Source organism: Mus pahari, chromosome 22, assembly GCF_900095145.1.
Source record: "Mus pahari chromosome 22, PAHARI_EIJ_v1.1, whole genome shotgun sequence".
NCBI classification, from domain to species: domain Eukaryota; kingdom Metazoa; phylum Chordata; class Mammalia; order Rodentia; family Muridae; genus Mus; species Mus pahari.
Window position 1 is genome coordinate 20,614,171 of NC_034611.1, and position 26,866 is coordinate 20,641,036.

Sequence of the window (26,866 nt, forward strand, 5' to 3'; positions counted from 1 at the left end):
TTCACCACCACGCCCAGCTATGAAGTGATTTTTTTAGGTTAAATTTATGAACAGAGACACCTAAGTATATCTTTTATGTTTTTTAAAATGGTAAAATAAATGTTCTGAACTTAGTTATTTCTCTACTAATCTTATATACTCAATATTTTGATGTATTATCTCTTTTTTTGTTTAGTTTTGTCTTAGTTCCCTTTGAGACAGTGCCTCATTTTGAAGCCCTGGTTGGCCTAGCATGGTGGCTCTCAACCTGTAGGTCTCCACTTCTGCTGAGGGTTGAACAGCACTTTCACAGATGTCACTTATCAGATAGCCTGCACTACAATTCGTAACAGCAGCAAAGTTACAGTTATACAGTAGCAGTGAAATAATTACTGTCAGCATAAGATAAAGAACTGTGGTAGAAGGCTGAGACGCACTGGCTTAGAGCTTCCCTTGTTTCTGCCCTCTGAGAACTGGAAGTAGAGGTGTGCAACACTATGCCTGGCTTATTTTCATTGCAGTTCTTAATGTGTCTGTTGTACCTTTAATTTCAGCTCTTTAAGGAAGAACAGTAGTGCTCTGCATAGTTTGCTGAAGCGAGTGGTCAGCACATTTAGTAAGGACACTGGTGAGCTTGCATCGGCGTCTCTGGACTTCATGAGACAGATCCTCAACGCTGATGCAATGGTTAGTGTGCATTTTATTTTTATTTGATTTCTTTAAAGCGTTATGGAAAGTATCATGGATACCTTTTTCATCTCCCTGTAAAGTGGAATGCTGTTCAAAAGACAGAACAGCTGTTTTTGTTCATGCTTGTTCAAATCTGATTAAGACCCTTCTATAGTGGTCCATATTCCAGAAGCCATTAATAAGCCTGTCTTAAGAAGTACTTGGGGGGGTACTGGTTAGTTCATATTGTTGTTCCACCTACAGGGTTGCAGCCCCCTACAACTCCTTGGGTACTTTCTCTAGCTCCTCCATTGGGGGCCCTGTGTTCCATCCAATAGCTGATTGTGAGCATCCACTTCTGTGTTTGCCAGGCACTGGCATAGCCTCACAAATGGCCGCTATATCAGGGTCCCTTCAGCAGAATCTTGCTGGCATGTGCAATAGTATCTGGGTTTGGTGGCTGATGATGGGATGGATTCCTGGATGGGGTAGTCTCTGGATAGTCCATCCTTTCATCTTAGCTCTAAATTTTGTCTCTGTACTTATATCCTTTGATGGGTATTTTGTTCCTTATTCTAAGGAGGAATGAAGTAGCCTAATCAGCCATCATTGGGAAGAGAGGCCCCTTGGTCTTGTAAACTTTATATGACCCAGCACAGGGGAATGCCAGGGCCAAGTAGTGGGAGTGGGGGGGTAGGGGAGCAGGGGCGAGGGTGGGGTATAGGGAACTTTCGGGATAGCATTTGAAATGTAAATAAAGAAAATAATAATTAAAAAAAAAAAAAAAGAAGTACTTGGGGACCCCATGTGGTGGTGTACTCCTTTAAACCCAGCGCTTGGAAGGCAGTGGTAGGTGGAGGTAGGTGGATCTCGTAGTCTGAGGCTAGCCTGGTCTTTCCAGTACAGCCAGAGCTGCCCAGAGAAACCCTGTCTTGAAAAACAAACAAATAAACAAACAAGCAAACACACACACAAAAAGGAGGGAGAGAGTAAAGATTTGAGGTTAAATGAGTTTGACAGCGTTACCCCCACCCCCAAACTTTATTATACACATTATTAGAAACTGAGTTCTTACACATTTTTATTGCAGAATAATCCAGCCTTTCATAAAAAAGGTTGACTAGAGTGTGTGTGTGCCAGTATATACTTTCAACAGAAGTTTAAGAAGTTCATCTTATGGTGGCTGGAGAGCTGGTTAAGTGCATTGGCTGCTCTTCCAGAAGACCCAGGTTCAGTTCCCAGCACCCACATGTCAGGCCACCATTGTCTGTAACTCCGGCTCCAGGGATCTGATCCCGTCCGTCACACAGGCATACATGGAGGCAAAATACCACTGTCCATAAAGTAAAAATAGATCATTTAAAAGAAACCAAATTCAGCTGGTACTTTACAGTAAAGTCTAGAGAAAGTTGTAAAGGATCTTTTTACTGCAGGGTTACAAAATAAAAGATTTTATGTGAAAGTGTAACCATGTTAGTGTGTATGTGATTTGTAAGATTTTTTTTGGTAACCCATCCTGTCTGATATTGTCCTCCAATTTTGTTGTCTTAAGTTTTTGCCGTTGTTGGTGGTCCATGCTTCTGATCCCAGCACTCACACAGAAAGGAATGACATGAGTTCAGGGCTAGCCTCGTCTGTTTACATAGTGAGTTCCAGGCTAGCCAGGGTTGTGTGGCTACATGATTATGTGTCTATGTTGTGAAAGGTTGTTGAATTTTGTCAAATGCTTTGTGTGATTCTATGGGATAACCACATGGGTTTTCTCCATATTACTTTAAGTGGGTTAGGTTTTGATTATTGAACCAGCATTGTTTTCCTGGGATTAGTCCAGTTCGATTCCTTTTATGTATGGATTCCTTTGATGGATCCAATTTGTTTTATTTAGTAAGGATTTTTTATGTATGTGTTCATAAGGGATCTTGGTCTGTAACTGTCTTTTCTGGTAATGTTTTTTGACTTCATTGAATAAGCTGAAGAGATTTCATTTTTTAGGTTTTAGAAGTTTGTGAACGATTGTGTGTGTGTGTGTGTGTGTGTGTGTTGTGTGTGTATGTGTGTTTATGTTCAAGACAGGATTTCTCTGTTGCCCTGTCCTGGAACTCAATAAGTAGACAAGGCTGGCCGCAAGCTCAAAGAGATGTGCCTGGCTGGGCCTCCTGAGTGCTGGGATGACAGGTGTGCGCCGCCACTGCTTGTGTAGATTACTAATTGTTTAACACTAAAGAAGCCATTTGGGGTCTGGGCTTTTCTTTGTGGGAGAGCTTTGTTTTGCTCTACTGTGAGAAATGGCATGAGTCACCCATTGATGTCATCCCTCTGCTGGGGCATTGCTTATCTCCTCTGTATTGCCCCAATTTTAGAGAATAATCTGCTGACAGGAAGGAGCCCCTTTTCTCTTTAAAAATACTAATTTAATTAAGTCCATTCACATTATTCTTTTTTTTTTTTTTTTAAGATTTATTTATTATATGTAAGTACACTGTAGCTGTCTTCAGACACTCCAGAAGAGGGAGTCAGATCTTGTTACGGATGGTTGTGAGCCACCATGTGGTTGCTGGGACTTGAACTCTGTACCTTTGGAAGAGCAGTCGGGTGCTCTTACCTGCTGAGCCACCTCACCAGTCCCCGTTCAGATTATTCTAAGCCTAAGTTTCTTCTTTCATTCTTTTGGAAATACATTTCTCTGTGTTCATCTTCAGTGTCTGATGGCATGTGTTTGTTCTTGGTATTTTCTTATAAACTCTAAAGTTTCTGGTAAACTGTCTGCCTTTCCCCCTAATTTTAGTAAATTGAGTCGTTGCCTGGTGTGGTGCTTGATGTTGAACCTGGGGCCTCATGCTAGGCTAGTGCCCTGCCTCTGCTCCTTTCTGTGTTCCTTTTTCTTTTCCTAAGTATGGTTAAATGTTTGTCAGTTCTGTTGATCTTTACAATTTTGTTTCCTAAAGTTGTAGTTAATCTGATTCACCCATGGTCCCAACAGCAGATAATTTCAGAAATAAGTAATTCGTATGTTTTAAAATGAGCACCATTCTGAGAGTGTGGTGAAGTCTCCCTTGTCTTGCACACGAGTCACCCTGTGCCCAGCAAATCTACACATGAGAACTATTCACCTTTTAGTCATTCAGTAGCCATGTGGGTGGGTAGGTTGGCTCTAATGGTATCTGTTTGTGGATCTCATCATGATTTTCATACTTGGAGCTTGGTAATTCCTTGGAAGTGTAGATTAGGATAGTTCATAAGTTTGGGAAGCATGCAACCTTATTTCCTCAGATAGTCTGATTCTTTCCTCCTCTTTTGAAACATTAAAATGCTGGGGGTAGAGAGATGGCTCAGCGGTTAAGAGCACTGACTAATCTTCCAGAGGTCCTGAGTTCAATTCCCAGCAACTACATGGTGGCTCAACCATCTGTAATGGGATCTGATGCCCTCTTCTGGTGTGTCTGAACATAGTGACAGTGTACTTACATAAAATAAGCAGATGAATCTTTTTTAAAAAGTTAAAAATGTCCTGTGGAAGTTAAGGGACAACTTCTCTCCTTGTACTGTGTGGGTTCCTGGGATTGGTGTTAGGTTTGGTCTAGCCCTTACTGGTGTCCTTTTGGAATGCTTAATTTAGTACTTAAATGATTTTGATGGTGTGTCACAATCTCTGAGGCTGTTTGTAGTGATTCATTCTTTTTTTGTGTTCTTCTTTTTAATTTTTGTGTGTATATTGCTGGTGACTGAACTTAGGTAGAAGCTAGCACACCCTAGGCAAGTGTACCACTGAACTACATCCCCAACCCTTTTTTCCTTTTGTAGTTTGATGTCATTGAACTGTCTAGGCTGTCCTTGAACTTACTGTGTAGCCCAGACTGCCTTAAACTTGCTGTTTTCTTTTCTTTTTTTTTTTTTTTAAGATTTATTTATTATATGTAAGTATACTGTAGCTGTCTTCAGACACACCAGAAGAGGGCGTCAGATCTGGTTACAGATGGTTATGAGCCACCATGTGGTTGCTGGGATTTGAACTCCAGACCTACAGAAGAGCAGTCGGGTGCTCTTACCCACTGAGCCATCTCACCAGCCCAAACTTGCTGTCTTCTTGTCTCTTCCCCTTTGGATCTTATAGCTTGGATTATAAATGTTGCCATTACACTTGGCTTGTATTATATAACTTAATAGATAGTGTTTGACAGATGAAATTTATGATGGCTTCACACACAGTTTAATAAAATGTCTATTTTCCTGAAACCACACTGGAGTTTAGTTTATAAAACCCTTAAGAATTGTTACTACTTATCACCATATTGTAAATTTGACCCTCTACCCACCCCTCCAACCCCCTGGACCCCAAGACAGAGTTTCTCTGTGTAGCCCTGGCTGTCCTGGAACTATTCTATAGACCAGGCTGGCCTCAAACTCACAGAGATCCGCCTGCTTCTGCCTCCACGTGCTAGGACTAAAGGTGTGCATTACCCCTGCTCAGCTGATGGCCCTCCGTTTTCTAAGACTGTTTAATTAGAAGCAAGTGGGCTAACATGTAAGTAGTGTGGTTTGTTCACAGACTTTCTGGGGTCTGAGAGTGTAGCTCAGCCGTGGGGTGCTTGCCTTGTATGCGCAGGTCCTGGGTTTGGTCCCCACTGCAAGTAAACCAACAAATAAAGAAGCAGACTGTTGGTCGGGTTGGGTTCTTAGAGATGCATAGAATCTTTCAGTTTATAAAGTGTGCCTTTGGAGGGTAGTCTGAGTAGACCCTGATTCCTTCAGCACACGGTTTGAACTCGTTTATCTTTTTCCCTAAGAACACATGGATTAGATAATCCACCGTTCAGCATACAGCCGTAGAACTATAGACCCAGTGGCTTGTGGGTTTCTCGTTAAAGCCAGTGCGCTTACTTCCTCAGCCTGGTGTTCTCTGAAAAGAGCAAGTGCCCCAACAGGCTCATTGTGAAGAGCACTCTTTCATTCAATAGCTCAGTTAGGTAGCAATGCTTGTAATCCATGCACTTGGGAAATGGAGGCAGGAGGACCAGTTTGCGGTCCTCAGCAGTGAGTTTGAGCCCAGTCTGGGCTGTATGGGAACTTATTTTATTTTTTTAAAAAGGAGAATGTTCATTTTGCTTTTGACATTTGAGCATTTACAGGACAAATATAAATTGCAAACAAAATTGTAAATGTTTGTGCCAGTTAAAAATACTAAATCTTGGGGGTTGGAGAGCTCAGTGGTTAGGAGTGCACACTACCATTGCAGAGGCCCTGTGCCCAGCATCCACACAGGCAGCAAGAACTGCTGTGACTCCAGTCTTAGGGCACCTGACACCCTCTTGTGGTCCTCATGGGCTCCTGCACACACATGGTGTGCTTAAACTTAGGAAAACTCAACACAAAAGCATTAAATCCTGCATCAGGATTGGTAGTGACACTTTCATTTTGAGATGTTATTCCTGGTAGAGCATAATTCATTTTGAGTCTTTTAAAACAAGAGTTGCTGGACTTGTAACTACTCTTTGCATATACATAACTATCTAACATGCATCTTTTTGTGTGTTTATGATATATATGATTTTAAATAGAAAAATACTTGTTTTTCTGTGTGGCAGGTCTTGCATATGGTAGTTGATGTTCTTATTGCCTCTTTTGTCTTCAGAGATGTAATTCAGGTTCCTTCAGTTCTTTGTTCTTGTAGGCATCTTGCATCTCAAACATGTCAGTTACCTGTCCTACCAATGCAAGTGTTTGCTATTAAATATATTTTTGAGAAATATATATCAGTAATTTAAATATGTGTATTTACCTGTTTATTAATCTACCTAAAACATTTTCACTTTCAGTAAACTAAGTCCTTTTTAAAACTAGCATTTGTTGGGTTGTAAAAGTTACAGTGTTGAGGGGACATCATAGCAAATGGCTGAAATAGATGAATAAATTTAGAAGCATCTTTGTAGATTTCTCTGTTCTCAAACTTAACTTGTGTGTGACATTTACAGGGCTGTTGTGGAGACGATAGTGGTCTCATGGAGGTAGAGGGCGCTCACCCACCCCGGACGATGAGTCTTAACGCCGCAGAGTTAAAACAGCTCCTACAGAGCAAAGAAGAGAGTCCAGAGAGTCTGTTCCTTGAACTAGAGAAGCTTGTTTTGGTAAAAAGAAAACTAGAAAAAATTGTAATAAATCAGTGTTCCTTCTCAGTGTGGCTGATTCCACCTTTCCATGGTGACTGTTTGAATGAGAGAACCCTCAGCGGGGGAACTCTTTGGATCATTGACTTGGAGTGCAGTTCTCCACCATGGCATGAGTCTCATGAGTAGACAGAGGGAGTTATGTGTGAGCCGTTTACTTCTGAGTGCAGGTGCCTCTGCTGCCACCATTTAGAGATAAAATGACAAGCGGCTTTGATGGCTTACTTAAGATGGTCATGGTTAAGTTGGTGACTGGATGCTGTTCCAGAGGTGGAGTGTGTTCTTCCACCTCGTTTGCTCCCGTCTGTAGATAAGGCTTGAGTGCTCGGGCTGTGTTTGCTGGCACCCTCTCATTGCTTGTGCTTGTGTCTAGGAACATTCTAAAGATGATGACAGTCTGGAGTCTTTGCTGGATAATGTAATTGGACTGAAGCAGATGCTGGAGTCATCTGGTGAGCCTTTGCCTCTCAGTGACCAAGATGTAGAGCCAGTACTGTCAGCTCCAGAGTCTCTCCAGAATTTATTTAACAACAGGTAAAATAACCAGGATTTGAGTTTAAATAGCATTTAAATAATGGCTGCTAGAGTCTAGATTGGGTCAACCAAGTGTTTGTTTTTAAAGAAATAGTAAAAATCCCAAAGTCTGCAGATTATCTACAGCCTCTTTCCTATTTTATAGTTTTGCTTGTTTCTTTTTGCTTTTTAAGAAAAACTTTAAAAATGCACATTTATGCCTGGCATATAGCCTGAATAAAAATAAGCTGGCAGACCAAGGTTGACTGACCCAAGCTTTGAGAACATATAACTTGTTTTTTGTGGTTGTTCCTTTGAAAATAGGATCTCATGTAGATTAGGCTGGTTTAGAATTTGTGACTCTCCTGCCTTAGCCTTCTGACTGCTACAATGAGCTGTGTGAGCTGTGATACTGAACTGAGCGTATCTGTCTCTTGACCTTTTGTAGCCTTATTGACCATCTGACATGACACAATTAGTTTCTGTATTCAGAAAATTTAAATATTAGCAGTTTCTGTTCAAATTGGTACATGCTATCAACCTGCATTTTTGGAAATAAATCCAGGCTCTGTTTGATTTACCGAGAGCCGCAAGTCTACTAGAGTTGGATTTTTTTTTTCCTTATACAATACATTCTCGAGGCAGTTTCTCCTGCTTCCTTTCTCAAGGCACTCCTCCCAGTTCCTTTCCAACCTCCCCTCTTCTGAGATTGACAGCATCCCCTCCTTGACCAAAAAGGAACAGGCCTCCCAGAGAGATTAGCCGGATATGCCACAACAATATACAGTAAGATCAGGCACAAACCCTCACATCAAGGCTGAGGGAGGCAATCTAGTAGGACAAGGGCCCCAAAAGCAGTCGCGAGAGTCAGAACACCCCACTCCTACTGTCAGGAGCCCTCCATGCCCCAAATAATAAGCCAGCAACCATTTCATGTATGCACAGGACCCAGGGCAGACCCATGGAGGCTCTTCTGTGATTGCTGCTTCAGTCCCTGTGAGCCCTGCTTAGTTGATTCTGGAGGGGCTCTGCAGACTGCGCCCTTTCTTCTCTTTCTCTGGCTCTCACAATTTCTTGTTCCTCTTTTCCTTGAGCTCCAAGGGGACAGACCCACTGGAAACCTCCACCCTGGCCATTCTTTCCACTTACTGTTTGGCTCTGGATCTCCATATCTGCTCCCGTCAGCTGCCAGAGGCAGCCTGTCTGAAGACTAGACCAGACCCTGAGCTGCAGGTGCAGCAATCATTAGGATCGTTTCGTTGGTCTCTCCCCAGCCCCACCTGGTTTATTTTCTGAAGCTTTGGTTTTTAAGGATACCCAATTCTTGAATAGCTTTTTGAACAATTAAGGGCTAATCCTATTAATACTCTGGAGGATAATAATTTTAATTATTTTACTTAGATAAAATACTTTATTTTGGGATTCTGCTTTTGACTAAATACTTTTTCCATATTCCAGGACTGCATATGTGTTGGCTGATGTCATGGATGATCAGTTGAAATCTATGTGGTTTACTCCATTTCAAGCTGAGGAGATCGATACAGACCTAGATTTGGTATAAAAGATTTTATTACTTATCTTTAGAAAAAGTTGATATTTCTGTTGGCTTCTTTGTATGTTGGTAACATTCTAACAGTTTATATACTGTACACTTAAGGTCGTCCATTTGAGGACAAATTCATGTTATATCTATGACAGTCTCCCACTTTATTGAAATCTAGAACTCATTACTTTTATACTATTCATTTCACTTCAGTCTAGTTAGTAGTTTGTATTTTGAGGTTATGATGAGGGGAAACATGACATTCTTGCACATGTCCTCTGGCGCACTTGGTTTCTTTATGCTGCTGGAGCACAGAAAACATTTCTGACCAGACTGTTGGTCTGCACTGGGTTCCAGGAGAGGAATGGCGTGGCCTCTGCCCTGGGGGTGGTAGTTGATGTTCATAAGCACAGTGCTGCAAAGGTTCATTAGTGTAAACGCGGGCTGTTGCGTTCTTCTCAGAGCTGTGCTGCTGCAGGTGATGCTAGCCACATTGTACTGTACCTGCGTATTACCTAGTTCCTTTATCAAAGAAATCTATTGGGTATATTCCCTTGTCCAGAGGGTACTAGTGTTCATCATGAGTAATAAAACGGAAACTGAAAACATGGGCTCCTTTGTATTTAAGATGTGTTTTGTGTATTGAGAGCTGCTTTTCCTTTAAGGAAAACACACACACACACACACACACACACACACACACACACACACACACAGTATAACTAACCTTGTATTAAAGAATTTATCTTTACTATAAACTTTAGTGGTTCATTAGAACTGTGCTGTCCAGTAAACTCTGCACTCTATGCTTTTCCTTCTTTGGTACAGTGGCGAGTAGCTTTGTGTAACTCTTGGAAAATTAAAGTGTAGGTAGTATGACTGAAACACTGAATTTTGGTTAGGTATGGTGGCCTATACCTCTAATCTCAGGCCTAGGGAGGCCAAGGCAGGAGAATATCTGTGAGCTCAGGGCGTTTGATCTACATAGTGAGTTCCAAGCTTGCCAGGGCTACATGTGATAAGAACCTCTCTTTTAAAAATAAGCACTGCATTTTATTATGATTGGGTCTTACCTACTGTAATTTTAAAATTGGGTCTTACTTATTGTAATTTTAAATACTCCCACATGGGAGTTAGAGAGATGGCTCAACAGCCGAGTACTTGATGCTCTTGTAGAGGACTTACCTTTAGTTCCTAGCACTTACATAGCAGCTCACAACTACTGGTAACTTCAGTTCTTGGGAATCTGATGCCCGCTGTGACCTCTCTGGGTACCAGGCACATACTTACTTGCAGGCAAAACATTCATACAGATACAGTAAAAATAAATAAACCTTAAAAAAAAGAAAGAAAAAAGCAACCTCCCATGTAGTTGATGTCTAAAATACTATATTAGGCAGTATGATTTGTGTGAGAAGTTGCTCATTTTCAGCTGAGAATGGTGGCTCACACTTGAGATCCCAGCACTAAAGTGACAGAATTGCTACACATTTGAAGCCAGTCTGGGCTACTAGTCCTTCCTGGGCCACACTGAGCTACAGACAAAGAGCTTGACAAATAAAAATAAAACATGACAAAACCTGAGCTTTCCTTTTGTGGGGGTATGGGAAATCTTAAAGATAGTTTCTCTGTGTATCTCTGGCTATCCTGGAACTTGCTATGTAGACTAGGCTAGCCCTGAACTCAGAGATCTGTCTGGCTCTGCCTCCTGAGTACTGGGATTAAAGGTGTGAACCAACACCGCTCAGCTAAGCTCTCTTTTTTAAGCTTAAACAGGACTCTCTCACAGTGATAACTGTGACTGTGGTTTGGAGAAATTTTAGACCTTGTAAGTAGCTTTAATTCTCGTTTCTCTGACATTAAGCATAGGTTGGAATGTCATGAAATGCATCAAGCTTTTGGGAGTCTGCAGCACATAATGTTTTTCTAATGAGTGTGGGCAATCACACAAGGTGGCCATTGCATTGTCTCCACATTATTGTTAATGTTCTTTGGGTATTCTGTTATTTATTTATATAGTGTAATCCGGAGTTTCCTATTACACAGCTGTTCCCTAGATTGGCAGACTGCAGCTTTCCTGAGCAGGAATGCCATGAAATAATTAGTTGAATTCCCAGGACTTTCTGTTTTTGTTAATATCAATGATGTGACTTCCTGAAAAGATAGAGGTAGATTTATAACCAAATTACCATGAGAGTGAAATAGAATCTGTAGGTAATGGCAGTTTCTGTAGTGAAAGTTACACAAACTTTACTGTGTTCTATCTTATTTTTATGACTGCAGGTAAAGGTTGACTTAATTGAGCTTTCTGAAAAGTGCTGCAGTGACTTTGATTTGCATTCAGAACTAGAGCGCTCGTTTCTGTCAGAACCATCATCTCCAGGAAGAACCAAGACTACTAAGGGATTTAAACTTGGGAAGCATAAGCATGAGACATTCATAACTTCAAGGTAAAATTCCTTCTACTGATGATCGTATTTTATAATAAACACCTAACTGTAAACCCCTCACCCCTTTGAGACAAGAGCCTCTCTATTATGTAGCTCTGACTATCTTGGACTGTTTAGACCAGGCTAACCTCAAGCTCACAGAGATCTGCCTGCCTCTGCCTCCCAAATTCTGAGATTAAAAGTATGTGCCATCTTGACTGGCATAAGTATAATAATAATGTTTAAAGTGAATAATTTCAGGAAGTGACTGGTTTATGCTATTGTTCTTTTGTTGTTGTTGCTGGGGATTGAACCCGGGGCACTTGTAAGTCCTTGTGTTGGTCTTTCATTGATCAAGAAACAGACTGGTTTGTTTAAAAAATATTGTTAGTCTTGCTGGGTGATATTGGTTCATGCCTTTAATCCCAGCACTCAGGAGGCAGAGGCAGGTAGATTGCTGAGTTCCAGGACAGCCAGAACTACACACAAACCATATCTCAAAACAACAACAAAAATATTGTTAGTCTTATCAATAAACAAGCACACAATTTTTAGCTAGTTTGTTATATTATCACAGAAAGTAATATTACTGGAACAGTTCCTGTAGTGGAGTCCCATTCCACTTTTAGTATTGTAAAGATGGACTATGACATTTTCATTGGAATCTGAAAGAGAACAATTTTCTCATAGAGTGTTTTGTCTTAACAGTGGAAAATCTGAATACATTGAACCTGCCAAACGAGCTCATGTCGTGCCACCACCGAGAGGCCGGGGCCGGGGAGGATTCGGGCAGGGCATACGGCCCCATGATATTTTCCGTCAGAGAAAGCAGAACACGAGTAGGCCGCCATCTATGCATGTGGATGACTTTGTTGCAGCTGAAAGTAAAGAAGTGGTCCCTCAAGATGGAATACCCCCACCAAAACGGCCACTCAAAGTCTCCCAGAAGATTTCCTCTCGTGGTGGATTTTCAGGCAACCGAGGGGGACGAGGTGCTTTTCATAGTCAGAACAGGTTTTTCACACCGCCTGCTTCAAAAGGTAACTGTCTATGTGTGTTTTCTAATGGGCTGGAGTAGTAAACACGTGACCCAGATAGAGTGGGCTCAGGGACTTCTCTCTCCCTCCAGTTGAGCTGCCTCGGTTGCACCTTTTGATGTGTTGTACTTTTAGTTATGAGGCTTCCTTCCTTCCTTCCTTCCTTCCTTCCTTCCTTCCTTCCTTCCTTCCTTCCTTCCTTCCTTCCTTCCTAAGATTATTTTATGTATATGAGTACACTGTAGCTGTCTTCAGATACACCAGAAGAAGGCATTCATCAGATGGTTGTGAGCCACCATATGATTGTTGGGGTTTGAACTAAGGACCTCCAGAAGAGCAGTCAGTGCTCTTAACTGCTAAGCCATCTCTTCAGGCCCTTTCTTTCTTAACTATTTAACTTTTGACATAGACAGGGAAAACGTGTTTTTTGAGGCAGTGTCTCACACTGTACCCTTGACTGATCTGAATCTCATTATGTAGATCAGGTTCCAGCTGCCTCTGCCTCCTGAGTCCTAGGATTAAAGATGTGCATTACCTTGCCAACTTGAAGAAAATTTTAATGTATTTTATTTGTGTGGGTATTTTGCTTGTTTGTGTGTCTATACACTACATGTGTGCCTTTTGCCCACTGAGGTCAGAAGAGGGCATTGGATCCCTGAAGCTCGAGTTAAGACAGGTGTGAACCACCATGTCAGTGCTGGGAATTGAGCCCTGTCTGCTGGAGGGCAGCCCGAGCCATCTCTAGCTCTCACGGTGACGATTTTATATAGCCCTCCTGAGCAACATGTGATTTTCACAATCACACCTCTCAGCACTGTCTTGTTGCTCTCTATAGTTGGCCTCTTGCTTCTCTTACCTATTTTTTTTTAATCTTTCATGGTTTCCACTCATGAGTGGTATGTATGGGCATATGTGTGCAGATGAAGGTGAAGGCATATATGGGTGCTAGAGGTAGGTTGATACTAGTTGTTTTCTTCAAATGCCTTCCACCTTATATACTCATACAGAACCTTTCACTTTATCCCAGACATGTTGGTTCAGCTAGACTAGCTAGCCGGCATGGGACAGGGGTGCATGCCCTGTCACTGCCTCTCACGTGCTGGCACACCTATGCTTGCCCAGCATTCCTGTGTGTGTGTGTGTGTGTGTGTGTGTGTGTGTGTGTGTGTTACAGCAGTTCCTCATGCTTTTGTAGCTTGCTCTTTCCTCTCTGTGCTGTCCCCATTGCTCTCTGCATTCTCTTTCAGAGATGGGTTGTTGCTATGTAGTTCAAGCTAGCCTGGAACGCATAACTCTGCTGCCTTCCTCTTGCTGGTGCTGACCTTGCAAAGTGCTGGGCATGCACAGGTGTACATGGTTATATCTTTTTCTTCTTTTTAAAATCCAGTTTTATTTGGATATGTGTCTATACACATGCACATACATGTATGTGCGTGCGTACAGAGTCCAGACTAGGCAGGCATTGGATCCCTTAGAACTGCAGTTAAGGGCATTCATGACCTGCCTAACACGGGTGCTGGTATTTGAATCTGGTCCTCGTGATTGAACAGTAAGTGCTTTAACTACTGAGAAATCTTTCCATCCCCTATTTTCTTTTAAATATTATATTTAGTTTATTTTAAATTGTTTGAAGAGTGTAGACACTGAATACACTTACAGATATTGCTTCTTTGTTGTTATTGTTTTACTTTGTTTTTATATGAAGTGTTGCTATATAGCAAGATTCATCTCAAACTTGTGATCCTCCTGCTTCAGAAAATACTGGAATTGTAGGCATATGTCCCTACACTGGTTTCAGAGATAATCAGTCCCTCCCCCTCCCCCACTTCTTCCCTTACCTTTCTACTCTATTTCACACACACTATATTTTATTTGAAACAGGATCTTATGTATTCCTTATGTATTGTATGTACTGAGGCAGGCTTAAATTCACTATGTAGTCAAGGAAATCTTGTCTTCTTTACATCATGAGTGCTGGGGTGACAGGTATGTCCCATCACAACCCAGCCAGAAATGGCTCTTCACTGGTAAACTGCCGACGTGTTTTTATACCTGCTGAGTTAGGAAGGTGAGTGAAGGGGACTCAGTTTGCAGTAATAGAATCATGTACACAGAAGGACGTCAGGAACCGTGTTCGGGACTTCACCGTGGAGTTCTTAGAAGCCACTTTTACAGAAGCATGGCAGTCTGGTGCTGTAGTCACCCTGCACTTAATCACTGTGTGATGCTGCTCAGTGTAGAGATGGCCTCTGCTGTGCCATCACCCTTGAAGATTAGCAAGAGCCTGTCAAACTTTGATCAATTGAGTTGGACAGTGGGGGTGATGTGAGTAGCCTGTGGCCTCCACTCTCGGGAGTTGAGGCTGCTCTGGCTCTTACATGGCAAAACCCTTACTCAGAAATCCCCCAAACAAGGGAAGCAACTCAAGTGTGAAATCAGTTGATTGTCTTCTTTGTGTTTAGGAAACTACAGTCGTCGGGAAGGAACCAGAGGCTCCAGTTGGAGTGCTCAGAACACTCCTCGAGGAAATTATAATGAAAGCCGAGGGGGCCAGAGCAACTTTAACAGGGGTCCTCTTCCACCATTACGGCCACTTAGTTCTACAGGTACGTGTTCCTTTTCAGATTGTGAAGGTCATTTCCTTTTGTTTTGGGAGAGACTTATTTTAGCATGTAGATTTATTTTAAAGTTAGGTTTATAATACCAGGGAATGAAACTTAACTGCCAGTGTAATCTGAAATGTGTCTCATGATAATGAGCCATATTTAAAAAACAAACCAGTTGCTATGGTGCCTTTGAACTGCAAAGTGTTTTGATAGCAAAAGTAGCATCATACAGTGGACACTGTTCTATGCAGTATTGTAGAAGCGTAGAGTCTTTTTTCTACATTACTATCTCAAGTTTAAGGTTCTTGTCCGACATAGCTTGGGTTTTAAATGGGCATTCTGAAAATACGGTCCTTTTTAAAAAAATGTGCATGTGCGAGAGAGAGAGAGAGAGAGAGAGAGAGAGAGAGAGTGTGTGTGTGTGTGTGTTTAGGGCAGAAGAAGACACAAGGTTCCCTGGAACTCGAGTTAGCTGGCATGCACAGTCCCCTGATAAAGCAGCACACGCTCTTATCCACAGAGCTATCTCTGCAGCTCTGAAATAAGTCTTATTTGGGATATAATTCTCCAAAGTCACAGTTCACTTGTTTAAAAGTATAAGCACTATATAACAGTCGAGGAAAGGATGCTTGAACTAAAAATGGTCTTGGTTTTCTTTTCTAGGTTACCGCCCTAGTCCCCGGGATCGAGCTTCTAGAGGCCGTGGGGGCCTCGGACCGTCCTGGGCTAGTACAAATAGCGGCAGTGGAGGCTCGAGAGGAAAGTTTGTTAGTGGAGGCAGTGGTAGAGGCCGTCACGTACGGTCCTTTACTCGATAGATGTGCTTTTGGCAACACCCCAAGTGAATGGACATTTCATGAGGACAAAAACAAATAGACCTTGAAGGACCAATTTAGACTTAGCAGTTATATCTGGATACATCTGAGAGAATATTTTTATCTGAAGAAAGCAGATTTTGTTTGATACTTAACGAGATTTCAATAAAAATCCAAACTTTGTATGTATGTTTGTATATATTTTTCCCATTTTTATACGGTATTTATTTAGAAAGTTTCTAGGTAGAAAGAGAAAAATTAAATGATTTGTTTTATATTTTTCTTGCTTATACTATAGATATTCCCAAACTTTCTTAGCCTCTGTGACACCCTTTAGTGTGTCTCAGGAATTTTTTCACACTGTCCTTAGGCCAAAAGCAAACTTGATACTTTTGTTTATTAAACAGTTAGGTCCAAGCAAAGAAGACTTTCCACCATCATCATCACTAGTAACTGGACACTGCTCAAGTCCCCACTCACCCTTGGAAACAGCAGCCTTCCCTTCCCTGTCCGGGTTTCCCGAGCAGTACTGTTTATCAAACTGCTGAACAGATGTGTGCTGTCCTGGAAAGGCATCCAGTGTTACCCAAAATGGGAACTACCTCAATTCGTAGTTTGTGTGGTGCCCAGCAGATGTCGCTGTTTCCTCAGAAGTTTAAAACACTCATGCTTATTTACTAAGGTGCCCACCGCACAGTTTAGTAATCATTGCTGTACCGGAAGGAGCAAAACACTTCTTTATGTTAGAAGTACAGACTTTGCTTCAAGTTTGGACCTACTGATGCTATTTTCTTATAGAGTTATTTAAAGCCTAAAAGTTGGCTTATCCTAATACGGTTATTTTGGGAATCAGAAGCATCTACTTTATTATCAGAAATAAAACTTATAACTTTGACCAAGGAGCCATATTTCCCCTAAGGTATGTCTTAATTCATTAAGCCTATATAAATGGCATAAAATATAGAGTTCTCTTAAACAAAAATAAGTGTATGAGTCTCATTCCATCCTAACAGCCTCTATTTTGGGGAATCACTTGAGTGCATTTAATATGTTTATTAGGAAAAAAGGCCTTGAAAAGTTCAGCTTTAGAACTGAGGGTTTAGCTTATTGATAGAAGTACTTGCCTAGCATGTGTAATTAACCACTAGCAATGTTTCTGAGTGTGTGTGTGTGCACATGTCTGTGTGTGCGAGTGAGCATGCACATGTGCGCACATACACGTGCATGTGCATGGAAAGTTCAGATGTAAGGATTCTGATGCTTAAATACAAGGTGATGAAAATCTTACTAGTCTGCAACAACTCAAGCTCTTAGTCTGCTCAGGCTGCTGTAACATAATAAAATAGACTGGATGGTTTATATAAGAACAAATCTCACAATTCCATTGGTCAGGCATTGGGTAAAATCAGGTTCTGCTGAGGCACTCCTTGTAGATTTTTCACATGGTCTTTCTATAGTTGAGGACCTCTTCTATCATGGAAAGACAGTGTAAGGAGTTTGCCAGCCTGGGTTTTGAATCGTATTTCTATACCATCTGAATCGCGTACCTTAGCTTTCTCCCCCTGTAGCATCAGGATGCTATCTCTTGCTGGGCTGTAGAGTGACAGATCTGTAAGGGGTCTTGACTTCTTTTCTCATTTATTTGAGCCTTGCATTTAAGAAGCTTTCAGTTCGTATCCGTTTGCGTCTGTACTGTGATGGCTAGTGTTGTCCACTTGATGGAATTTAGAGTCATGGGAGCTGGGTCTCTGGGCAAGCTGGATAAGGGGTAACTTTAATTCATTACACTGCAATGGGAATACTAGCCTGTCATGGTTGGCCCAGTTCCCTGGGTGAGATCCTGGACCACAGAAGTGAAGAAAGAAGATGAACACTAGCAGGCTACTTAGAACTTAAAACAGGATTAATTCACCATAGAAATAGAGTTCCAAACACCTAATATTGTGATTGGTCATTTCAAAATGAGTAAGGTGAAGGGTTAGGGTTACATGTACATTTAGATCTGTGTATAACCGTATTTCTTCAAAAATGAGTGGTTGTGCGTGTACTTTGGTGCTGTGAATGTTATATTTACACTAGACATTTCAATGGTGGTGTTTGATATTTAGAAATTAGGACTGCAGAATATCTCAGGGGACAAAGTGTATTTCATCTCCAGTACAAATAGAGGATAGGATCATTTGTATTCATTCCATAAAAATATAAAAGAATACAATATTGGTGGGCTTTATTTTAGAACTTGCTGATAATGGGTTTCAGATAGTAAAACTTCAGTTAGGTTAGTTTTTTTTTCAGTTAGCTTTGTACAAAACCTTGGGAAAACCTACAGGATGCGGTCGAGATAGAACGTGTCTCCAGAGCATGTCTCCACGTGTCTTAGTGCCTTGGTTCAGGCCTTAATGTTCAAGCAAGGTACTGTCCCAGCACTCGGGAGGCAGGTGGATTTCTGAGTTCGAGGCCAGCCTGGTCTACAAAGTGAGTCCAGGACACCCAGGGCTACACAGAGAAACCCTGTCTCGAAAAAACCAAAAAAAAAAAAAAAAAAAAACCAACAACAAAAAAAAAAAAACAAAAACAACAACAAAAAAGCAAAGCAAGGTACTGGCTTTTCTTTTTTAATGCTTTATTTACTTATTAATGTATGTCTGTGTGATACATTGGGGTGGGGGAGTGTGTCATGGCGTGTCCATGTAGGTCAGAGGACAACTTGGTAGAGTTGGCACTTTCTCTCCTCTTTGAGTTCTGGGATTAGATTCAGGTTTGGCAAGCTCTTTACCCACTGAGCCATCTTACCAGCCTAAAGCCAGGTGTTTTCTGCCTTCAGGAAATGTACAATATATTGAAGACAATGATCCCATAAACAGTGTCCTTAAAAGGAGAAATAAAAGGGCTGGAGAGATGGCTCAGTGGCTAAGAGCACTAACTGTTCTTCCAGAGTTCAATTCTCAGCAACCACGTGGTGGCTCACAACCATCTGTAATGGAATCCAATGCCCTCTTCTGCTGTGTCTGAAGACAACGACAATATACCCACACACATGAAATAAATAAATCTTTAAAACAAACAGAGAAATAATAAAGTGTATGAATATGAAATGATCCAGAATTCTTAAGTAATCCAACCAGTACATTCCAATATAATTTTAATTGTAGGTGGTTTTCAGTAGCTAATTTCAAAATAGCTAAATAGATAAAATGGGAGAGAATCTTGATGTCACACTTTTATAATGTCAGGCTACGTAACACCTTATTTTGGAACTATATATGGAGGTGAAGATAGAAAATATGTGTACTTTTTAATTTCATAAATTGAGGACTAGGTGTGGTGGTATATGTTTTTAATCTCAGCACTTGGGAGGCAGAGGCAGGCAGCAGTGAGTTCCAGGCCAGTCAGGGTGACATAGTAGGACCCTGTATAAAAAATAATTTATAAAAGGAGGGCTGGAGAGATGGCTCAGTGGTTAAGAGCACTGACTGCTCTTCCAGAGGTCCTGAGTTCAATTCCCAGCAACCACATGGTGGCTCACAACCATCTGTAATGGGGATCCGATGCCCTCTTCTGGTGTGTCTGAAGATAACAACAGTGTACTCACATACATGGAATAAATAAATAATTTTTTTTTTAAAAAAAGGAAGTAATACAGAGATTTTAAAGAAGTCATAAAAGCCCATAGTCTAGAGAAATGGTACATGCTGAAGTATCAGAAGAGCAGCCAATGGAAGGCCAGCAGGTGAGAGCCAGGGACGAGGCCAGTGGACACCAGTCTGGGCACCAGGGAGGAAACTACAAGTTGGGTGCTATTGGCTCTGTAGGGTGCTGGCAGCTAAACAACTCCAACTTCACGTTGATAGGTAGGAGGTCTGAAGCAACTTCTGATTTACTTCTTAGAATTTACGAAGTTTTCATGGTAAATAAGCCAGTTGTAACCATTTTCTTTCTTTCTTTTTTTTTTTAAATATTTATTTATTATAAGTACACTGTTGCTGTCTTCAGACACTCCAGAAGAGGGCGCCAGATTTCATTACAGATGGTTGTGAGCCACCATGTGGTTGCTGGGATTTGAACTCAGGACCTTTGGAAGAGCAGTCAGTGCTCTTAACCACTGAGCCATCTCTCCAGCCCGTAACCATTTTCTTAAAATCTTAAAATATGTATATTATGTATGTGTGGGAATTGTGCATTCGAGTACAGATGCCCAAGGTCAGAGGTAAGGGGTCCTTTCGGAGTTGGAGATACAGGCAGGTGTGAGCTACTCAATGTTGGTCCTGAGAACCAAACTTAGGTCCTCTAAAACTTAGAGCAACAAGTACTCTTAACCACTGAGCCATCTTTCCAGTCCTTCTCATTAAAAAAAAAATTACATGTACTTTGTATGTGCTTATGATGCATGGTGTGTGTGTGTGTGTGTGTGTGTTTTATGTCAGAGAACAAACAGCTTTTGGGAGTCAGTTCTTTCTACAATGTGGATCTCAGGGATTCAAGTCTAGTTGTAGGCACCTTTACCTGCTGAGCTGTCTCTCTGGCCCTGTCCTTAATTTTTGACATAGGGTCTCTTACTGAACTTGTAGCTCACTAATCTTAGTGTCTCTACCTCCCCGGCAATTAGATTCCGTGTGTGGATTACCATGCCTGACTTGTTATATGGGTTCTAGGGATCCAAATGATTATGTGGCACTTTCAACTTAGCCATCTTCCAAATCTGTGAAACGTAATTTTTTTTTTTTTTTGACAACTTGGTTATTTATTGTTAGTGTGTCATTACATTTTGGGGGCTTTAAAATAAACTTTTAACACGGTTTTCACTTTAAAACAAAATAAAATGGTGAAATGCAGGTATTTTGTTTTGCATTGCTTTCTTTGTTTTGTTTGTTTCCCCCTCTGACAGGGTCTTGCCTTGTAGCCTGGCCAAGCTTCTAACTTGGAATCCTGCCTTTCAAGTGCTGGGATTACAACCATATCATGCAAACACCATACATACACATACCAGAACCAACCAACTAGCCAACCAACCAACAAACCAAAACCCAACCAAAATGAAAAAATGAACTTTTAAAACATGTTGATAAAGAACTCAAGTTGACAAACTGTTTGTTTTCAGTGACAGTTCTTGCTAAGAGAGAATACTTTGGGGCTGCTTTGAACTAAAGCAACCTGATAGCTGCCTTTAAGTCTGCAGCTGCTCGAAACTGCTTTCTCTAGGGATGATGATAGATGGCTAAACGCTCTGGAATGCTGCAGTTGCTACTCACTGTGCCTAAATATGTCTTCTGAATAACTCCAGAGGCATGTAAAAAGCGATTACAAGATATTCGTAACTTTTTTTTTCCCCTGAAGCTTATTTTGGTGGAAATCTAAGAAAATTAGTAGTTGAGAAGAGCTATGTGCTAATCCTGGTTTTGTCATTCACTAACTTACTGTGTGATATAAACAAACTAAATTATCTGAAGCCTTTTTTTTTGGGGGGGGGGGTTCGAGACAGGGTTTCTCTGTGTAGCCCTGGCTGTCCTGGAACTCACTCTGTAGACCAGGCTGGCCTGGAACTCAGAAATCCTCCTGCCTCTGCCTCCCGAGTTCTGGGATTAAAGGTGTGCGCCACCACCGCCTGGCTCTGAAGCCTTTTAAAAACATATTCTGACCAGTCAGTGGTGGCAATCACCTTTCATCCCAGTGCTTGGGAGGCAAGGCAGAGGCAGGTAAATATCTGTGAGTTCTAGAACAGCGAAGGCTACACAGAGAAACCCTGTCTTGAAAATAACCGAACCAGATAACAAGCCAACATACATTCTGAAATATAAGACAGCTACGAATGTGTGTGGCGGAGAGAAAATATGAGTTAGAACAGACGCACTACAGGTATATTAATGGAAAGCAGGGCAGCTCAGAGTTGAATGTAGTGGCTGAGAGACAGATGGGGCAGTGTGAAAAGACCGAAAGCACATGTCCAAATCCCTGCCAGTAGAAATGTTGAGCTGCGATACTGATGTTGGTTAACTAGTTGACTAACATTGTCAATAACTGATGCAGAGCTGCAGGAAGAAGAAGGGTTAGTTTTGATTTCCTATAGCACAGTAATCAGTGGCAATGTGTGATGTGTTTTGAAGAGACTAGAGTCAGGCATGGGGGCTGAGGCAGGAGGATTGTAAATTCAAGGTTTGCTTGGGCAACTTAATACAACTGCTGAGTATTGGCTTTGTTAAATCAGTCTTAGTTCCCTTTTAGGAAGCTGGTCACTGCAGAATGCCAGGGACAGCCTGAAGAAATCAGATGCCCTACATCCCACCCCCAGCTCTCTTCCTAGCACAGAGTTAAGCAGTTTGTACTATGATTTGCAGCCTCTAGTTTATGTTCTTACCCATGTAGGCAGTCCCAAACTAAATCGGGTGGTATGAAACTTCCCACCAGCCTCCCCACAATCCTGCCGCACTAATTATAAAGGTCAGATTCTCCTCTTCTTTGGGGAATTTTCTCTGAAAGCTTTCTTCCTGGGCGCCTCCCTTACTACATTATTCTGTCCAGGAAGGCTCTCCCTTACTCTTATTATGAGCTAGCCATTTCAATGACGTTCTCCAGGCTTTAAGGGGAAGCTTCTGTTTTCCTTTATGTTGTTTCTGGTACATTGCACTGTGGCCTTTGTCATGCTCCTCCACTGGGAGGCCCTCATGGCGAGGCCCTTTCTCTAATAAACATCATTCCTGAATGGCAGTTATGTGTCTGCTCCTCTGACAAACCAGCCTGCTGTGTAGCTCTTCTCTTACCAGTCCTGGGCCACACTGCCTTTAAAAAACCAAGTGTGGTGGCGCATGCCTTTAATCCCAGCACTTGGAAGGCAGAGGCAGGTGGATCTCTGTGAGTTCAAGGCCAGCTTGATCTACAAAGGGAGTTCTAGGACAGCCTGGCTATACAGTGATACTTTGTCTAGGTGTGTGTGTGTGTGTGTGTGTGTGTGTGTGTAGTGGAAAGGGGATAGAGAACCTTATTACATTGTTTGCTTTAACAAACAGTTTTAACAGTACTTAAAACTGTTACTGACTGAACTTAAAAAAAAAAATGCCTATATTTAAATGTTTATAAAGGGGATGGAGAGATGTCTCAGCAGTGAAGAGCACTGGCTGCTCTTGCAGAGAACCTTGGTTTAATTGCCAGCACCCACATGGTGCCTCACACCTGACTCCAGTTCCAGGGTCTCGAACACCCTCACACAGGCATGTGTGCAGGCAAAGCAGCAGTGCACATGAGATAAAAATAAGCCATATAAAAATGTCCCTATTTAAGTTTTGTACCTGTAGCTTTTCAGATGAAGAAGAAACTTTAGTTCACACTCAGAAAGTTCGAAGAAGTTTTAGCACGAGGTTGCATAGCAGGGTGACCGCAGAGAGAGTTGTGTACAGTATATCTCAAAAAGCCAGAAGGAAGGGTTTTCAAAGTCCCCCACCCTCCCAAAAAAAAGAATTTAAAGAGGTAGATGTGTTTATCTTGATTATATAGTACACACACAAGTAAAAGCATCTCATAATGCCCATTAATGCATAGAATTTTGTGTCTTTATGTCATTTTAACAAGAATATTTACTTATTTATCTGTCTGTCTGTCTGCTTTTTGAGACAGTCTTGCTATGTAGCCCAGGCTGCTCTCTTATGGTGATGCTTCTGCCTTCACTTCCTGAGTGTTGGGATTATAAGTGTGAGCCAGCATACCTGACTTCAGCCCGTGGAAAGGGAGACACCATAGCAGCACTGAGTAAGGGCAGCAGACAACAGCTCTCCACCTGCAGCGGCCAGAGGGGGGCTCATCTGAGACCTCTACTCAGGTGAGGCTGGACTTTGCCAAAGAAAATAATCTCAGAAGTCAGTGTGAAGCCAAGTTTGAGTTTATTAAGAGATGTTAACGTAGATTTAAGCAAGGCTTTAATAGAAACAGCATCTCTTTGGCGCGGAAGTGTGAGTGTGGGCGTCTCAAGAGAACAATCGCTAAATATCTTGCATCAGTCATATACAACGCTGGTGGCTTCTAAAGTTATACTGGTCAAAGGTTTCTAAAAAACTTTTCGGAGGGAGGGTCTACTTAAGTTTTCTGTGTATGGGTGTTGTACTTCATGTGTGCCATGTCCGGAGACACCAGAACAGGATGCTTTTTAGTTTTTGTGAAACGTGTATAAAATCTAGCGAATAACCTTTAACCACTCTCTCTTTTTAAAGGATCTAACTCCAGAATTCTTAGGGCAGAAAGATGGGCAAGACCTTGTCTATCAAGACCTTGATATCAAGACCTTGTCTACAATACTTTGAAATAGTGCCTTTTTTTTTTTTTTTTAAGTCTAAAGGAACCCTTCTCCTTTTCACGAATGTCCAATAATCACACATTTGTTTTTATACTCCTAGACCTTGAAAGGGCTTGTAAAACGCGCTGCAACTACTACTCGGTGTCACTTGAGTAACAGGATTTTGTGTACCTCAGTGGTGCACACACTTCTATGATCCGAATCCTAATTTACTGATTTAAGTTGTGAGGCTAGCAGGGCGTGGTGGCGCACGCTTTTAATCCCAGCACTTGGGAGGCAGAGGCAGAGGATTTCTGAGTTCGAGGCCAGCCTGGTCTACAAAGTGAGTTCCAGGACAGCCAGGGCTACACAGAGAAACCCTGTCTCGGAAAACCAAACAAAAAAAAAAAACAAAAACAAAAACAAAATTAAATTAAAAAGTTGTAAGGCTTATCGCCTCAGCTGGAATCTGAAGTCTGGAACCAAACCGGTTCGTTTTAGATCTAGCAGTCAACCGGAACCAAACCTAGACGCACGTAAAAGGAAACGCAAAGGTACCTTGAGCTGCGGCGACGGTCGTCCAATCAGAGTCGGGGGCGGGACCGGCACTGCGCGCGGTGGTGCGCATGCTCGGCGCCCGGCCCGCGGTTGGCTGTAGGAAGGCGGGAAGCTCGAGCTGGTCGGCGGCAGGCGTCGGTACCTGCTGCGGGGCGCTCGCGGTGTCGGTCAGCCTGCGGGGTAGGTCTCTGCAGCGGAGGCCGGGGGAGGCGCGTGCGGGCCCTGGTCCCGGGGAGCGGGACGAGGCGGCGGGAGCGCCCTCGCTGGCTGGGCGGGGGCAGGGGGCGGGTCCCGCGGGGAGGGCGAGCGCGGAGGCCACGGCCCCCTAGGCCGCCTGGGGCCTGAGAACATCAGGTGTCAGCTAAGATGTTCTTCCCAGCGCCTTCCCTCGGCGAGTCACCTACCCACTTAGTTCTCTCTCGCCCTTCTCTCCGCTCCCCGTTACAACAAACAAACAAAAAACACACCATTTACAGTAATTATGGAGGATTTTGTAGGTAGGTAGACTGGAGCCCCAAAGCCTAAGGGGAATTTACAGTATGAAATGGAAATCTTATTACCCAAATGTAGCTGGAAGCCAAAAAGCTGGTGGAGTTTTATTTGTTTTCTTGCATCCTAGAGGTCGCCACACCCTCTTCCCCGCGTAGTCCAGAGGAAGGCAGAGAGATTCTGGCTATGGTCCTATAATCCCTCTTGTCTTTCCTCTCCTGGGACCTTTGTTGTTTCTGCATTGATAGGATTTTGTGGATTAACAGGCAACAGTAATTATAAGTAATAATGTTACAGAAAGTATTTGAGTGCTGTGTATCTGAGAACAAGCTTTGTTCTGAATTCTTAAATTAATCTCAAGGTTGCATAGTCGTATGCTTAAGTGTGATTAAGAGTGAATAAGCCACAAGAGGAGACACGGATTTAAGATAACTGCAGAATCACCTGCTGGGAAGGTCATCGGTGCACAGTTATTAAGGCAAACATGGTGTGTGCTCCAGATATCAGCCTGCTCTGGCCGTTTTCCTTGGGAGACCTAATCTTCACCATAGCGTGTTACAAGCCTCAGAAATCACAGTATTTCAGTAGAGCAAGTGGCTTTATTTCTAGGGCCTGTAAAACTAGTTTACAAACCAGCTAGAGCCTGGTAGGAGATGGAAGATCTCAAGTCCAGAGCCAGTCTAGGAGAACCCTTGTCCCAGAAAACAAACTAGTAAAGATATGTTTGGGGAAATAAACTGATTTCTGTAGTTCACCTTTAAGAAAAAAAAAAAAAGATTTATTTATTTTATGTATATGAGTACACTGTAGCTGTCTTCAGACACACCAGAAGAGGGCTTCAGATCCCATTATAGATGGTTGTGAGCCACCATGTGGTTGCTGGGAATTGAACTTAGGACCTCAGGAAGAGCAGTCAGTGCTCTTACCTGCTGAGCCATCTCTCCAGCCCCTGTAGTCTACTTTTAAATACATCAACAAATTAGATGAACAAACCACCAGTTTCATCATGTGCTTTAAGATTGTGCTTGTAGTGATGGTTTGTATCGGAAGAAACCACAGAGCATGACTTCCACCCAAGTCTTTTAAACGAGTAAAAATTTACATCAAATAGTTAATGTATTTCATTTTAACATCAATGAAATTGAGTATAGCTTTCAATGCAATGGTGGACTGATTTTTTTGAATATATAAAATAATGTCATGTTTGAAAATTTATGGCATTTTAGATTTAACAAAATATGATGTATTTAACCAGTGTAGTTTGTTATAAAGAGAACATCGTCTTTGTGGGAAATTTGAAGTTTGAAAAGAACTCAGAATAAAAATCGCATTTTAATCTAACTGCTAGTCTTATGAAATTCATTTATATTTCTTAAAATTTTACGTTGTGTATGTGTGTCTATGTGTGTGGGTATGCCTGTGCCATAATGCACGTATAAAAATTCCACTACATTTATGGATTCCAAAGATTGAATTCAGGCTTCTTGGTCATCAGGCTTGTCTTTACCCACTGAGCCATCTTGCCAGCCCAACAATTCATTTATTTTATCTATACCTTATGTATATAGGATCAAAGAAAACAATTTTAAAGTTACAATTTTACATTTGCTTGTTTATTTTGTGTGTGAATGTGTGAGAGTGTGTGTGCACTGTGATGTGCCAGAAGAAGTCAGAGAACATCTTGTGGAAGTTGGTTCTTCCTTTTTGCCACACCGTAGTCCTGGGATTAAATAGGTGACTTGGTGACAAATGCCTTCAACTGCCAGTCCAGTTTACAGGCCCCAAATAATAATATTATGTAATAGTTTTG

General features: G+C 41.9%; 2 protein-coding genes across 3 annotated transcripts in view; both read left to right on the forward strand.

The window, feature by feature from the left end:
• Virma (vir like m6A methyltransferase associated) overlaps positions 1-15,941 on the forward strand; it is a 63,782-nt gene extending 47,841 nt beyond the window's left edge. For both annotated transcript variants that reach the window (XM_021221958.2, XM_029533279.1), the window contains exons 17-24: positions 534-666; positions 6,618-6,770; positions 7,183-7,343; positions 8,781-8,877; positions 11,149-11,315; positions 12,003-12,334; positions 14,794-14,937; positions 15,601-15,941. In XM_021221958.2, coding sequence (XP_021077617.1) covers positions 534-666; positions 6,618-6,770; positions 7,183-7,343; positions 8,781-8,877; positions 11,149-11,315; positions 12,003-12,334; positions 14,794-14,937; positions 15,601-15,755 — 1,342 coding nt within the window. In that variant the 3' untranslated portion in view covers positions 15,756-15,941. The remainder of the gene's footprint in view (positions 1-533; positions 667-6,617; positions 6,771-7,182; positions 7,344-8,780; positions 8,878-11,148; positions 11,316-12,002; positions 12,335-14,793; positions 14,938-15,600) is intronic.
• An 8,770-nt stretch (positions 15,942-24,711) lies between these two features.
• Positions 24,712-26,866, forward strand: part of Rad54b (RAD54 homolog B) — a 68,298-nt gene continuing 66,143 nt past the window's right edge. Inside the window, exon 1 of the mRNA XM_029533440.1 lies at positions 24,712-24,747. The gene's annotated coding sequence lies outside the window, so the exon portion shown is untranslated. The remainder of the gene's footprint in view (positions 24,748-26,866) is intronic.